At 46.6% G+C, this 17,147-nt stretch overlaps 1 protein-coding gene across 6 annotated transcripts in view; it reads right to left on the reverse strand.

The window, feature by feature from the left end:
- Nucleotides 1-17,147, reverse strand: part of PLCH1 (phospholipase C eta 1) — a 63,576-nt gene that overhangs the window by 45,062 nt on the left and 1,367 nt on the right. For 5 of the 6 annotated variants that reach the window (XM_090147592.1, XM_090147591.1, XM_090147594.1 and 2 more), the window contains exon 2: nucleotides 7,955-8,066. In XM_090147592.1, the coding sequence (XP_090003718.1) occupies nucleotides 7,955-8,033 (79 nt within the window). In that variant the 5' untranslated portion in view covers nucleotides 8,034-8,066. Of the gene's footprint in view, nucleotides 1-7,954; nucleotides 8,067-16,879; nucleotides 17,104-17,147 lie in introns of those variants that run through there. The other variant, XM_090147590.1, reaches the window with a different exon arrangement.

Here is a 17,147-nt window from a genome sequence, read left to right on the forward strand (position 1 = left end):
GGAGAAATGTATTTTGAAGTTGGCACGAAAACATCAAGTTTTCCTCTGAAATATTCAGAAAGATTTTTTTTTCATATTAATGTTGTCCAAATAAACATAGCACATAAAAGTTACCCATTGTAAACAAAGCATCCTTCATTTTTCTATAAACACTTCAGACATCATTTGAGCTCTTCCCACAGTAATTACAAACTGGAACATCCTTACCTTTTTCAGGACTTAAATTTTTATATACTTCAAGGTCTGCCATTAAATTGGCAACTCTTATGCATCGTTGGCAATGAAAACGGGAATTGTCACTGCAGGAAAGCCTCCATTGAATCTCCACATCTCCAGAGAGAAAACATTTGCAAAGCAGTCCTCAGAAGTACAGGAGCACCTCGCCAGCACCGCTCTCCGAGCAGAACGATGAAATTTTCGTGAGCCATAAAAGACAAGCAAACAAATCCAGAGGCAACGCCAGGCAACTTTCCTCAAAACCACAGGGCACCGCCCGGTACAAAAGCTGGCAGCATCTGCTCCGCGCTGCTGCTGCTGCTGCGGGAGCAGTGCCTACTTCTGGCACGAGCCGCGCACACGGCGCTGCGATTCTGCCACTCCAGGCTGAAGGGTCTGCAACGCCCGCAAGGGAGGCAAGAGCCTGGAAGCCGGCAGTCCCCGAGCACTGAGCCCAGCTACACAGCGAGTGACGCAGGCTGAATGCACAAGAGGAAAAGCTCCCTCGCCCCCAGGTAACTCCCAGCGCCTTCGGACACGGGATTCTGCAGGAAGGGCTCCTTCCTGTCGGCTGGGTGCCCTCCGCCCCTCTCCCCCCAGCTCGGGGAGCACAGCCCCTTGTGCTCTGTGGAACGAGGCCAGCCGGAGCACAGAGCATGCAAATGGTTCAGGCTGTGCATCACTGAGCATTTGATTTCGTAAGAACAAGTAGACTCCCCAGAGATGCCGAGCACCAACTCTCCCGGCAGCTATGAAAAAATTGCCGTGCTAGCAGCCAATATCACACTTGTTTAAGCCAAGCCGATGCTTTTGAAACTCAGAGGATCATAGTCAGCGTGGAATGATGGGCAGAAACACTCACACTTGCACTCACTTGTGATGGAGCCCAAGGGGACACAGCGCTGACAAGCACTGCAGGAACCAAGTAGGCTCCACCTATAATGCTTCTCATCTTGGATTTACTGCATTTTTAATTGTTTCTCTACTGGCTGACTTCTACGGAATAGCCTTTACTCCAGGAATCCTCAGCTGCATTCTCAAAGACTGAGAGCAATAAAACAGGACAGAATTTGTCCAGTGCACACCAGGAGAAAGTTACATGGAGTGTGATTGAGGTGGGGGGATGAGAAGACAGACAAGCATGCAGACAACTCGGAGCGAAGCAGGAGACCAGATGCGAGCAGAGCTGACACACATTTCACTTAGCAAGAAAACCCTATTTCTTAGCTGCTGCTAACAGAATAGCAAGGCTTCCGACAGCCAACATATGATAGGCTGCAGCACAGCACAAGACATCGCCTACAGCCAGCAAACGAAAATATGAAATGAAACAACCCCAGGAACACACTGTGGGATCACTGCTGGCTGCACTCGAGGCTCCTGCTTCTAATCACACCTCCAACCGAGGACAGCAGTGCTCTGGGAAGTCACATTCTGCACGGAGAAGTGTCATTCATCCCGCTTATCATAAGGGAAATGGAAGAGCTACTTAATTACCCCACAGTGGTTCATACCTCACTTCACAAGATTACTTCTAAACGATGAAGTCATTGCTCTGAAGCCTCTAGGCAGCTGTCAATACATTTACATCTCAATGAATTGATGTGTTATAGATGCAATTCAACAACAACAAAAGAAACCAACTGCCACTAGTCTTTAGTTTAATTCTTGAGATATCAAATCGCACTTGATAACACATTACAAAGTGTAATTAAGGCACATTCCTAGCCTCTCATTCTATTTGTTGTGATAGGGGCTATATGCAAGCATCATAACATAGAAGCTGCTTAACAGGAAAGCTTGTCTCATCACTAACACATTCCTCATTACTTTGGCTTCAAAATAACGCTCATTTTACAAATCAAAGTGTCTAAGTGCTGTATGGCTTTAGAAACCAGAGTATGCTATGTAGTTCACCAAGAACATTACAACAAACAAATGACTTCTACATAATTTGAGGAAAAGAAGTCCAATGGTATGAAAATAACTCTACGTTTATTCAGCTTCAGGAAACAATCACCACAGTGACTCCTTGCTGACAAGCCAGGTTTCACATCCAGTCCCAACCCTATCAGCCTAGGTCAAACCTGAAACTGTTGTGCCCTCAAAGACACGCTGCACTGGAGTGTACTTACATTTTCTGCCCCGTAGCCCTTCTTTCCTTTGGCAGCCACTGCCAATGACTTGCATACTCAGAACTCTCAACTTTTTAAGCTGGTTTAATAAAACCCATTACATGTCCTCCAAGCCTCATCTCACTGATAGCTTTTGACAATCTCAGCTACAAAACTTAGATGAGCACTGAGCACCAAAACTCACTAAAAAGGTATTCATTCAGTCAAAATCCATCTCCCCTAGTCTAATATTATTTTCTAGTTTTCTTCATTTGCCATTCAAAGCTCTATCATTAAACCATAGATATTATTTTGAGATGAGACAGCAAGTACCTCGAGGAACAAGGCGGGCAGTGCCAAAGCTCCATCCCCACCGTCTCATTAAGAAGGGAGATTGAAAGCTTTCACTTAATACCTGCAGACTGTAATTCTTCCATTCCACGCAGCTCCAGCCTCAGATCACATAGATGCCTGAAGGCTGTACACCCAACCCAAAGCAGCATCTCCAGGGTAAGAACGTGGCCCCACACGTGCAGTTGTGCATTGGGTGGGATGGAGATGGAGCAGTCCCACGGGGCCCAACACCCTTGGACTACAGCTCGCAGTCCAAGTTCTACTGCCAAATATTAATTTTCCAATAAATGAGAATGTTTCAGCAATTAGGCTTACAAACTACAGCATCAGAAGAATATTAATTTTCTGGCTCATCAGTTTTTCCTTTTTCAATGTCAAAATTGCTGGAAAGTGGTAAAAAGGCTAATGCTGCTACAGAGAAAGAAAGGCTGATTAGAGAACTTCTACCTCTTCCAGCAAGTAGATAATCAACTAAGAAGACAAACACAGCTTCATATTCATCACACAAATTTAATCTTAAACCTAAACTGTAATACAATCTTCCAAAAATTCAGCTAGGATTAAATAAAATTTTATATTATCTGCACAAGCAACTCATCATTTTTATCAGATTGAAGCTTTTATCAACTTTCCTCCTTTGTCATTAATGAAGACACCGTTCTTTGGAAAGCTGAGCTGGATAGGAGGGGAAAAACACAACGTGAAAGGTTAGCTGTCTGACACAGCACGTTGAGACAGAGCCCTTGAGACAAATGGAGCTGCTCCTTTCACTGCAGGTGCATGGACAGCTCTTAAAGGCAGCTGCACATTAAATGAAGCACGGAGAGGTGGTTTCTTCATGTTTTAGGATGTGGGTTTTTTTAATTCTTTTCTAACTTATTTTTAAATGTAATTTTTAATACTCTTTTATATACATTTTCAGTTACACGTGTCTGTTTTAAAGAAGGAATTGTGTATATTTTACTATATAATCAGAACATAAAATACGAATTACCGCACTACTAACTTCTTCTTTCCCAGGCATCATTACAAAACTTAAATTGAAGATGACTATAAAGATGTAAGAGCAAAATTCTGCAGTCTACATCTGGTATCTTTAGCACTGTAGCCTCAAGCATAGGGCTTGAATGAGGTTTCTGCAGAGCTAATTATAAAGCATTGCCCATCAGCAAACACAAAGCCAAACATATACATACAACTCCGCAATATCACTCACCCAAATCACTTCCCCCAAATTTGAGCTCTAATAAACAGAACAGACCATTTTACTATATAGAACATAATGTATTTTATCTTCCCATTCATTGAACACAAAAGTTAAAGATAACTAAAGAAAAAAAATCCTTTGAGAACCTGCATAAAAGCTCAGCTCTTCAGACTGAAAGGAAAGGAAAAGCACTGCAGTACACCTGCCACAAGCAATCTCTCAAGATGCTGCCCAATACTGGTTGAGCAACAGCAGCAGGTTCATCTAATAAAAGCAGTGCACAACTGCATGCATTACATTTGGGAAATCACTGAGATGCTCTCTCAAGATAAGCTGTTTCCTTGTCCCAGGTCATTCCCCCAGCTCAACTTCAGATGCTTACAAGCAGGTGATCTGGAATAACCCTGTGAAAGATGAGCTGGACATTCCTGAAACAACAGACTAAGAGTGCACAAGAATCCAGGTCAACGTTCAATAATCTCCTTTGCAAGGTCACTGGGATGGGGCCACTCGCTGCACAACAGCAGATGGCAAAATTACTGCTGGAAAGTACTCTTTGTTTAATGCCAGCATGAACTAGGTGTTTGAGTGGCTCATCTTGAAGAGTCACTGGAAGGAAATGGGAGTACTGCTATACCGAAGCCAAACTTCAGCAGATCAGGACCTCAATATCAAGGTCTAGACCAAAGTTGCCATTTTTGCTGTTTTCTCTTTCCTGGAGTAGAAGGAAGCATTAACATCACAACACTCTCCACTCATTTCCTCAGTGAGATGTTGGAAGGATGGGATTTGAAGCTACAGATACACCAAACATGATGTAAGAGTGTACTGACTTGACGAGCCTGACCCTAGCTTCAATCCAGCCAGTCAGTGTCCTTCCAGAGGAAGAGATTGAGCAACCAAGCCTTCTCCACTGCTTACAGCCTGGATGTGGCAATGACTGTTTCATTCAAGCAGGTTTACAACGACAAAAATAAGTTTGGAGTTCATTCCCATGGGTGGCCAAAAGAAATGAATTTAAAAAAACCTTCAGAAGTTATGAGATGAGAAAGTGATAAATGCAAAGATTCAGATGCAGCTTCTGACTGGGGAAGCACTTACATCACTGACTGGCAGGTGCTGGGAGTACATGGAAGACTTTGGTATATACCTGCCTTCCTTTATTCTTTTAGCCCTGAATATTTGCTAGCAAAGTAGATGGAAGTTTGGTCTGACAACACAGCCAGTCCTATATTGTTATTGCCAGCAAACAAATCAAATATGGTTTTACAGCATGAAAACCCCAAGAAAAAAAAAAATCTTCTGAGCCTAGAGGCATGATGTACTTTGTATTTCGGCACTCTCTGCAACAGGAAGGAAAAGAAAGTAGGTTCACCAAGTCCTTTAGGCTACTCTCAACATTGTAAGAGCCTCTCTTTCTCTATTCTACAGAAACTGCTAAAATAGCTTAAACCCAGATCTGTCTTCAGTTTGTTATTCTGTGTGCACACAGTGCTGTTACTGAAGAAAACTGACATTTTTGCTTCTAGGCAGATGAGGCTCCCTAGAGTACAAGGCACAGCAGCAACTGCCATTTCTGTAACAAAAAATTTCAGACAAACAGACAAGAATTTTAGCATCCTACAAACGAAGTGATTAGCAGCTTCCCCCAATAAAATTTAGAAATGATGAGAAATCCTTAGGCAATTTAGATGCAAATAGTGCTGGTGCATTACATATACGAATGTTCAGTCATTACTCACACACAAACTGCTAAAGCCCTGTGGTAAAGCACACAGCCACGTATCAATAGTTTCTCCTTGCCTAAAAACATGCATGAGCCTCAAAGCGCAATTACAATACAGCAGTGAGCAGCATGATGTGAGTACAGCAGCATTTCCCAGAAGGGAATGGAAGCAGTCCTGTTAGCATTTGCTGTTTGTACACAGGAACTGACCTGGCACCACTTCAACACTCCTCCAGTCCATATTTACATTTGCCAGAATATTGCTTGCTGCTACTAATCATATTTGCAGCTTCAGAGCAGGGGCGCAGTCAGGGCACTTCTAACCATGATCAAAACTTTCTGGCCTCCATCTCAAAGGAGGTTAGTTTTTCCCTGCATCTATTTGTATACCTATGGACAATTTTCAATACAGTCTTCAATGTTTCAATTTGAACTTTTCCTATCAGTTCCAATAAGCTGCTTCTTTCCCACATTTACCCCTCGCAAGTGTATTTATAGTCAGCCATACAAACCAGATGAATCCTGACTCCTCTTACACGTGATTCTCCTGGGCACATCCGCAGACATTTTCTCTGTGTGTTCCTGAGCTACACTTGCTTAAAGACTACTGATCAGAACTGCATTAGCTGGGACTTGCAGCACTAATGCCTTTATCTAAGAGCACTTACACTTTCTTACTCCACAAGATTTAAAGGTGCATTTGTCTCTGGGTCTCCAGCTAATGCATGATGAGCAAGGTGCTGTCCTGCTGTTTGCCACATCTCACACTTCATCCCCCCCCCACATCTACGCTTGCTGCCAGAGGCTCCAACTCTGGAGCTGACAGGCGCGCGGCTCATCCTCCAAGTGAGGTGTTCTGACATTTCTTTAGAGGCACTGTGTGCTCTAACAGCTTACGCATGCAGGGCTCTAGTCTCATTCCAGTGTTTCTACTGAAAGATTTTTGCGGTTGCTTTGGGATTTGGTTGGTTTTTTATTTGTTTTGTTATTTGTTTGTTCCCAAAACAAGATGTTTAAACTTCTTCCAATCAACGTAGAGCTTTGGCATTCTCATTTGGGCAGCCCACAAGTTTCCCGTGCTGAAACACCTCAGTTGGAAGCGAACAACTTTAACACCACGTATTTACATTCTCAAAGCAATGCAAGTCCCTGATGGATATGAAGGGAACACGAAATGAACAAGGATGAGGAGCAAGCTTTTGTATTGGGTGTCTCTGTGGATGCTTCCAGTTGTGAAGTCTCTATGGAGAAAGATAACCTCAAGCTTCTTAGAACATCAGCAAATGCAGTGGGATATTTCTATGTCTACTTCACAAATGAGGTGCAACGGTTCTTCCAGATTAAAGATTCTGTTACAGATAATAATCATGCACTGAAATGAACCTCCCAGGCAAGCCCAATACAACTGAATTAGTCCATTGCTCTGAATGAAAGAGCAAGACTGAATGGACACCCAACCAGCAGCAGTCAAGTCCCTATTGATATCAAAGTCTGAAAAGAAAGAGGTGGAGAGGCCAGACAATAAAATTAGAAGCAGAGAGAGAATTAATTACAGTTATGGAAATACAATTTAAACAAAAGGTTTGTATTTCTGAGAGAAGAGGAAAAGATAATTGGTCTAAGTATGAAAAGCTACTTTCAGAACTACTAAGACAAAATCAGCTATTTGCTAAACATGTCTCGTCTTTCATTTAACCATTACAGAATATTAGCATGCATAAATGTAGAAAAATAAGCTAATCAACAGTTCTGCACACTTGCTCCCTGAAGAGCCATGATCCCAATGTCAGAATATGAAAATAAAATAGCAATTTTTTTCGAACTCATAAAAACTACTTAAATTAGAATTAATAGACATTAGAGGTGAACACATGCAGCCAAACGCTCAACTATCAGCAAGCCCCAAGGGGTTGAATAACAGAACCTACCCCTCTAACAGAGAGTACTTTTCCCAGACAGAGTTCACATGAGATTTTCTTTCCTAATTTCCCAGTGGTATAGTCAAGATCACTCCATGCAAGAAGACAGTAAAGGCACTCATCCTTCCTGTTTTACCACTGCCCTTTGCCAGAAGCTACAGGACCAGAAGGCTCCGAAAGGCACACTGACAACAAGCTAATCCTTAAAAGCCCGTCATCCCTTTTAGCTCTATCAACACCTCTTGTAGGAGGCCGGAGCAACACGCTAATTCCTGGGGACACACACACATCTCTTGTGCAGTGCTGTCCACCAGAACCTCAGCCATCAGGCTGAGCTGCAGCTGCTCTGCACCCCACAGCTGAGCTGTGCACTGGATTCAGCAGGAAAAAGAAGGCAACAATACAGCTTGCTGCTTACCATGAAACACGCCGTTGTCCGCCAAGAAGTGTCTGCAGTACTGCAGACAGCTTTTCTTATCCAGGCTCCAGTAACTCATCCTGAGACCTTCTGCTCACCAAAGACAGCCACCCTACAAACAGAAACAGCATGTAACAGTTCATTTACAAGGAATGCATAACTGCTGGAACTGTAAAGGAGAACGTATTGAAGCCCTTTATGCCAAATCATTCATTACCCTCGAAGTACTACAGCAAATGCAGCCCTTCACTCTCCAAACACACCAGCCCACCTCCAGGGACACCCAGGAAAGGACAGGTGCAGACAGAGCTCGTGCGACCAGCTGGTCCCCATGGGGCAGCTCCCACCAGCACAGTGCTGCCGAGCCCCAGAGCAGCCTGCTGCTACATCCAGCCCTGCAGGCCACCACATGGCCACAAGAAAGGATCAATCGGATCTATTTAATGATGCTGTCCCACATTTAACAACTGCTAGCACATCCGACAACACCATAAAACAATACGTATTGTCCCCAGCTAAAATTCCACATAAATAAAGCGAATCAAAGGAATCAAAACACTGGGGGGTGTTCACCCATAGAGCTGAAGACGGACTCTTCCAGGGACAGCAGCATGGGCAGCACTTTTGAGGAGATCTGGTCACATCAGCTGTGTGAAATTTACATCCTTCAGCCCAGGACCCCAGCTTTACACAGCAAAGAGATGCTGTCAGCTCAGAGCCCCACTTATCAGTTCCGTGTTGTACTGATGCAGCTGATGAACCATCAATCTGCTTTACCATCTTCTTACTTCCCTTGTCTCTGTTTTACCCCCAACACAAGAACCAAACTGAGAACCCCAGTAAAATGGAGCAGCCAAGCACCGACCCCTTCCCACACAGATCCATGCTGGCCCCAGCCCACCAAGGCCGAGGCTCCCAGCACTGCCACAGGATGGGAGTGCCTCCAACAGGGACAAGGACATGGGAACGCATGGGTAATTGGCTGCAGATGCTCCCACCCAAACACCTGGAGCAGACAGCAGTGTTTCTGGCCATGAGCCCCAATGCTCTGTTGGGCCGAGCCCCCTGACGGCCAGCGTTCCCCAGACCCAGGCAGCAGCACGTATCAGGCAGTTGAAATGGACCAGCACACCATGCCAACGTGAAGCAAAGCCCAGCCAAGCGAGGGAGCGCGAGCAACTGAAGCCAAGCGCTAACAATGAGGTGGGAAACAATCTCCCTCCAGTCCCTGGGAAAGCTTCCACCGTGAGCTGCTCTGCAGTTCCACTGCCACAACCCGGGACAATGGCAACAATGAGAACAGTTATGTTCAGAGACCAAAACAGTGTAAGTTAACTGATTAATAAGCTGGTGGCTATAACTCAAGACGAGGCTGCGTTCGAGTCAGTTCACCCAACTTCCCTTCAGACAATTCAGCCTTTTGTTCTGTAAGCTGGGCCTCGCAGAGCCCCATCCCACCCAGCAGGGCTTACTGTGCAGTTGCGGTTACAACTCAACAACTCAGCATTTCATATTTCTTTTCTATTAAAATTAACCACAGATTCCTCGGCCTGCTGCTCAGACACTTCCTTTCACTGGATCCCCCTCTGCTGTCCGGTCGAGGCCTGGCCCAGCAGCCACACCAGCCCTGCTCTGCTTCAGCATCTCATCTCCCTCCCACCTCCACCCGGCCCATCTGTCTCCATTACAGTCTATGTTTTGGGTACGGACCACGGACTGTTTTAAACTAAAGGCCTATTTTACTGGAACTGGGACCACTATGCAGTTATAGCCATTACATCTCCACCAGCCTTGTGCATTTCCTGGACTTCTGCCCTACCAGGCCATGAGCTTTTATTATAGCTTGCCACAACTACAGTCACTCTTCTGGTGTTAATTAGTAAGGCACAAGCTGACAGTTACCTTAACAGCACAGAAATAATGTTATCACTGCTACCCAGCCTACTGCCAGGTTTTTTCCTTCAGGTACTGGAAAGACAAGCATCACTATGTTTTAACTGCAAAAATTGTCTCAAGTATTTATCGGTTGGAATTTACACAAATAAAGAGCTCAGCTCCCCCACAGAACTCGTATCACAGCTCTGAAGGGAACCTGCAGCCCCCTCCCCTCCCTCCCAGCTCACACAATACGCCCTTGTTCAGAGCACAGCAGGTCCTCCCGCACCGTGCTGCTGCCTACAACAAAGGATCTCCCAGCAGCTGGGGATGAAGGCAGAATTTCGAAGCTGGGATCCAGGCAGTTATTACTGAAAGTAAACTGATTTTGCTCGAGTTTGATAGAAAAAAATAAGTTCAAGTTATGTGCATGCATGCATGCATACATGCGCACAAAGAAACAGGTCTGTGTGGATACATGGGGATGAGATGAACAAACGAGACCATTTTTATCATCGTGATAGCAGGGGAAACTCCTTCCAAGGAAAGTTTTCTGAAAACATTTTATGAAATGGATTCTATAATTCATGGAGCCAAACATACAAGATACTTCTGAAGGCAGAGGCTGCTCTGTGTGGGCTGTAACAGATGCTTCTTGCTGCACAGGCTGGACACCAACAAGGCAGCCCTGCTCCCACACATGTCCATTTAACACCTGGGAACTCCCTTGTGCTGTGCACAGCTCTCAGGAGAACTCAGACAGATGAGTTGGTAGTTAAGCCAGCAATATACAGGGCAGAGAGACCGCGAATCCCCTCGTCTCACCTGCCCTCGCCCCTTCCTGCTCCTGGAGCACTCTGACAGATAACATCAAGTCCGTCTGATGGCACAAATGGTTCCTGCCAACAGCAAATGGTGCAGCCCACCAGAACCTCCCAGTGCCAAAGCCACAGCACCAGCTTCCAAGCTCACTTTGCACTGCCTGCCCAGCCAACTGGTTTTGAAAGAATCATTTATAAAGAAGGGATTCCTTTCTCTAGCACAGAATGGAGTGTGGGAAAAATAAATATTCCCTAATAAGTTCTGCATAGTTGAAATATAGAAACCCAGTGTGCCTGGCAATTCCATCTGCAACAGAAAAGGGAAGTCCAGAAAACAATGCACAGAAGCTCCAGATTTTGGATACTTGCTCTCGTTTCAAATACCATTGGTGATAAATTTTACAATGAAAATAGCTGAGGGATTCTGGAAGCTAGAATAGACATAAATTAAAAGCATAACAGAGACAAGGAAAAAAAACAGGTTAGAAATGGGAAGAGAAACGTAGAACCAAACAAAGGACACACTAAGCACATCACTGGCAATAATTGTGCATGAGCTCCAGATGTGGCCATAGAGCAGGCAGCTCCTGCCATCTGTGTGGGAGGGCACCAGGCCCTCTGCCTGCAGCCAGCAGAAGCAGCACACCTCCCAGGCACACGCTGCCTCTCAATCTGGCAGCTGGGATCGCACCCCAACCTCTGCTGACTCCCATCACACACCCAGTTAGCCTCCAGGTATTGCAAGCTGGAAAAATAAACACCTAATCAGAGTGGAAGTAACACCTTGAACTTCCCTCATTGAACACCAAGGCGTTCAAAAGCCAAGTTAACTTCACAGGTCTACATGGATTGCTAGAACAGAGAGCATAACTGATCTACCTTAAGCTTGAGAGTAAGCAAAAGATTTCTTTGAATATCTTGTGAACAGAACAAAAAAACACATTTCAGACCAAGCCCTGTAGCATTTCTGAAGTCTCTTCTCAGCAGTGTGGCACACTCACTGCAGCAGCAAGCAGAAAACAGGACACTTATCCCAGCTTACCTGCACTAGTCCAAGAACTCCACCCTCTGCTACATTCATATTTTGAAATAGCAGATACCGAAGAGACGGAGTGAAGTCATCTGCAGTTTGCATCGCGACCAGGAAAACTCATGCTTTTGCCATCTTTCTTTCTCTGGAACAGGTTCCAATAACCTGCAGGTTTCCTCACACATCTGCTTACCATCAGCCATCAACACACATCACAGAGCCACAGAATGGTTTGAGTTGGAAGGAACTTTGAAGGTCATCTGGTGCAACTCCCTGCAAGGAAGGTTTTATACCGGGACAGGAGAGGAGTAGCTACTGTTCCTAGTCCATGTTTTTTCACTTTGTAAAGAAAGATAGATCAGCTCTCTTGGTGGAATAAACCATCCAACTTGTACACACAAACCAGATGCTGTGCAGCACAGACGGTACTTAATTGGTATCTCCGAAACAAAGTAGCCATCAGATGAAAAGCTTAGCCATCACCGGGCCAGAAAATGGAATCCAAAAAGATTACAAAACCCTAATATGACAGTATTCCATAGGATAGCCACCCGTCTGCAGTCCTGGGCTTTTATTTCACTGAGACACTAACAGTCACCCAAATACTGCTAAGCATTTGAGCTGGTCTGAGTTCAGGCAGACTGAGACTTAACTGCCATACAAACACAGGCTTTAAGGTTCCACACACCATCAGTGCGAATCTCCACTGTAATCAGCATCAAATATCTTCACTTATTCAAAATAGCTTGCAGAAATGTTACTAATATCACAAATCCAGGGCAAGTGCAGAACAGGCAAGGCATGCGAGCAGCGTCAGGTTAAAAATTCAATGCTGTTGCAAAAAAGCAATTTTGCCTACAACATTGGCATTGCTATCATAAAGAAAAGCATTCTCACCTACTTTACTAAGCCTTTTTTTTCAACTACCCATGCTATATGTGAGTGCTTCCCAGAATGTAAAGTATCTTGTAGTAGAAATAGAAAGATCAAAAAATATCCCCAAAGTGACAATCCCTTTTCAACAGGAAGTATCTAGCATGAAAAAAAGACAATCAGTAACAGAAGGAAAAATCATCCAATATCTGATCCTTTTCTTATTGCATTCCCCTAGAAAAGTTCCTAGAGGAAGAAGAGATCTCCCTGTGCAGCACAAGTTGCCCTGCGCCATTCCTGTCCTCAAGCACATGGGATGGTGGCCGGAGCCAACCAGGCTGCACTGAGCCATGCAACGAACAGCTTCCTTATCTGCCCAGCCCACGTTAGCAAACAGCAAGCCTTAACCTTCCTTGGCCATTAATTCTGGCAGAGCTTTTGTTTCAAGTCATTCCTCTGCTCTTTCTGGGGAGTCATGAAAAGCATGTGTCAGCACAACTTGCTGCTGAGGACGGCATTAGAAAGGATTTGAACCGACTCCCCATGGCAACAGACCCTGAAAGGGAATTAGCATTTGCTCCCCATTCCTCAAGCGGCCTAAGAGGAATTTGTTTTCCTCCTGTGGAGGAATTGTTTCCAGGAGTGCAGCACGCTGCTGCCTCCATCGCTCAGCAGGCGCTGCTCCAAAGGACACCTACCTCACACACCCTGCGCTCAGCATCGCTCATCCCACCAGGCATGGAGCTGATGAACAAGAGTGAGTGCGTATGGCTGTTTGCCTTACGTGGCTTTCCAGCACACCTTCCAGCTGTTTTTGCCAGCTCCATGCATCCTGAGTCACTAATCCAGATCATTTGTTGGTTCTGCTGCACACACGTTTTCAAATCGTGAATGCTGAACGCAAAGTCTATGCTGGAGATTTTCATCTGCACAGACAGAACTCGCTTCACCCCGCTGGCAATGCGGTTTCAATGCACCACCTGCAGCACATCCTCAGGTTCTGTCATCCTGAAGATTCTTCTACACATTCTCCAGTTTCTTCTATGGTATAAAACCTTGGGAGCAGGCAGAGGAACACACAGCACGCCCAGCACTGACAGCTTTAAGAGCCACCCACAGCCCCAAAGCATGGAGAAATGATTGATTGGCCCCAGGCAGCAGTTCACAGGCTCCCAGGGACACCTTGCTCATGCTCCAGTTCTCCAGATACAAACTGACCCAGGTGAAACATGGAGACACATTCCCAACGATTCCAAGGAACTGCAGCAGCACCTGAAGCCAAGAATAATTCCCACTGCTCAGTCTGGGGGTGCTGCTGGGAGCGGGGGGAACCGCTGGTCTGTCAAGAGCACACTGAGCTCTGCTTTCAGCCACAGATCTGGTGAGCATCACCTCACCGTGTGCACCTCTGCCTGAAGTGTGAAACACGAAAGACAAGAGAAAGGAGGAGATGTTCACAGAGACTCAACGCAGCAAGAAATTCACCAACCAGCTGTTAATGACACATACTTAAGAGCTTGTGAAAACATCTAACAGATTTCACATCCCATTCCAGCAGCAAAACGATGCTCTGAAGAGGCAAAGTCATGACAGCAAACATGAAGTGTAAGCTTACTTTGTTCATACCTAACATGAGTTGGGAAAATAATGTTTCTGGAAATGGAATATCCATTTCTTCCCCCTAGGGGAAGTCCTTTGAGGACACCCTCTCTGCAGACCAGCTGGCACACCCTGCAGCAGCCAGCACAACAGGTCGTGCCAGGAGCACCCATCTCTCAGAGCAAGGATGGTAATTCAGACAAATCATTTTCAGACCTACTGGTAACATAATAGACTTTTAGACAATTATTTGAAATGGGAAATATTCCATTTCAACTGCTGCTTCAGCTATTACTATAACCTATGAAGCTCTGGCAGCACACAGAATAATTCAAACTATTTGATAAAATACAAAGATAAAAATAAGATGCCTGGGAAGGGCTTACGCCAACCTTGCATGATACTGGGCTCCTCACCAATTGAGATGCAGTCCCAAAAGGAGCAGGGATGAAGGCTGCTACCTCCACAAGAGCTTCTCCATTTGTCATCAAGTGCTAACGCTGGCAACAGTAAATATTCTTCCATTTTTGCCTACAGGTGCACTACCAAATTTGCTCCCACTGCTGGAACTAAGACCGGGCACAGAACACAGGAAGCACGCTCAGCAATGCCTGCTTCAAACCCGAGCAGACAGTCAGCACATCCTACACCCCACTCAGTGACATGCTTGGCCGTGCCTGATGTGCATGGGTATGTGAACTTTGTGCCAATAAATCAAGCCTGTCTTAGTGCATGTGTTCCTTCACATGGCAGATTGCCTCCACCTGAAATTTCTTGCAAGCAGCCTTCAGTTATTTCAGGTTGGAGAGACTTGCAAAGATGCCTCTTGCTAGGAACCGTACACTGTGTTAACACACATGGCCAAACACATCTGAAGCAGTTTTGCAATACTCACCCATGGCCTTATACCCCCAGCAGAACATATATTGCATCCTCAGTGCTTTGTCCCAACTTTTCCTAGCACTGCAACAGGTGTCTGCCTCCAAAATGCTCTCAGTACCTCTACCCACCTCTTCTCCACACCCCCATACTTCCACTGCCTCTGCAGGAGGCTCTGTTAGTGGCTATTTGCAGTGCTGGCTATTTCCTCCCACCTTCCGATCCCCTGTGGTGCCCTCCCACCTCTCAGATGCACTCACATCACTCATCTACCAGGCACAACAGAATGGAGCTTCTGTAAAGCCAGATGACCTAAAAAAGGCCACACGTACTGAGGGTCCTGGGAAAGCAGAGGGCAGGCTCTGGAGTAATGGTAATGTCCTCAGTGTCTGCGGAGACTGGAACAAGGAAACCACCTTGGTACAGAGAGCAAGAGCAGTTTTCTAAAACAAACAAAGTGCACACACACACTTCCTGGCAATTTGGTCAGTCTGCACCAACACCAGCCAACCTCAGCAGCACTGCAGTGGAAGCACCTCCTGCTCGTGGCCTGGGAAGCACAGACAGATTTATCCCAAGCATAGCTCCGACCCCGTGGCACAAGGCAATGAATGGATCCCTGCACACTGCTCAGCCCTGCTTCCCCAGGGAACTGAGCTTTGCTGGTTGGCAGCTTTCATGCTCTTCTAGTGCAGTGGTCAGTTCATAGAACGGCCTGGGTTGAAAAGGCCCACAGTGCTCATCCAGCTCCAACCCCCTGCTGTGTGCAGGTCACCAACCAGCAGACCAGGCTGCCCAGAGCCACATCCAGCCTGGCCTTGAATGCCTGCAGGGATGGGGCATCCACAGCCTCCTTGGGCAACCTGTTCCAGTGCCTCACCACCCTCTGCGTGAAAAAATTCCTCCTAATATCCAACCTAAACCTCCCCGGTCTCACTTTAAAACCGTTCCCCTTGTCCTACCACTATACACCCTTGTAAACAGCCATTCTCCCTCCTGTTTATAAATGGATGATTGCTCAGAACACGCTCTGCATCCTATCAGACCAAGAGGAAAACACCAACACAGAACCATAGAATCACTCAGGTTGGAAAAGACCTTCAAGATCATCAAGTCCAACATGAGCTAACCATGCTACCCTAACAGCCCTCAGCTAAATCATGTCTCTGAGAAAATCACTTCCCAGAAGCACAACCGTGCTTCTAGAGCACCTTCATCTCAACGTGTTCAAGTGAATTCAAAACACTCAGAAAAAGTTTTGGTGAAACCCCACAAGGCAGTGGTGTGCAGCAGCCTGACCTCGTCTGAAGACACAAACAGGGAAACCGTCCCAGGAACACAGCAGCTCTGTGGCAGCCCTGCAAAATTCAGACATTTTTTTCCTTTTAACTTCCAGACTTGCTTAAGCACAATAAAAACGAGGGGAAAAAATGAAAGCTCCTGTGGGGCTGCAGCCCTGGCTCTGCCATCTGATCGAAGTCACGGCGGCGTGAAAGGCCCGAGGCTTAAATCGATTCCCCAGGCAGCCTCCGAGCGGAGCCGGGCGGCTCACGGAGGAGCCGCGCGCACCCCAGCGCTGCGGGGCGGCTGCGGAAAGCCGGGAGGCACCTGCGGGTCGGTCGCAACCAAGCCGTCCCACCATTCCCACCAATCGCATCGTTTTACGGGCGGACGGAGACGTGCTTTCCCTGAAACAACCTCCCTTTGCGAAATTACAGAAAAGAAACGCAGCAGTTTAACAACAAAAGCTTCTGGTCGGCGGACTGCAGGCTCGCGGCGCCCAGCCCGCACTGTGACCCGCACTGCTTCCCCCCTCACAGCTCACGGCCACGCGCCCCGTAAAAGCACCTCACAGCCGCTCCTCAAACAAAGGGCCCGAGAGCGGGAGCGCTCCGTCGGACGCGGCCGGCTCTGCCCCCGGAGCTCGAGAACGCTTCACTCCGACGGCGCTTTTCGCTCCGCCGGACCCGAAGCTCCGGGGGCGGCGCGGCTGCAAACGACTCGAGCGCGGCCCCGGGACGGCCCGTCTGTCCCGGCTCTCAGCCCCAGCGCGCCGTGCTCCCGTGCAGCCGCCGCATCGCAGCCGCCCGCCGTAACCCCACCGGCTCGGCTCGCG

The sequence above is a fragment of the Phasianus colchicus genome, chromosome 10 (genome assembly GCF_987193195.1).
Source record: "Phasianus colchicus chromosome 10, bPhaCol1.hap1.1, whole genome shotgun sequence".
Classification (NCBI taxonomy): Eukaryota; Metazoa; Chordata; class Aves; order Galliformes; family Phasianidae; genus Phasianus; species Phasianus colchicus.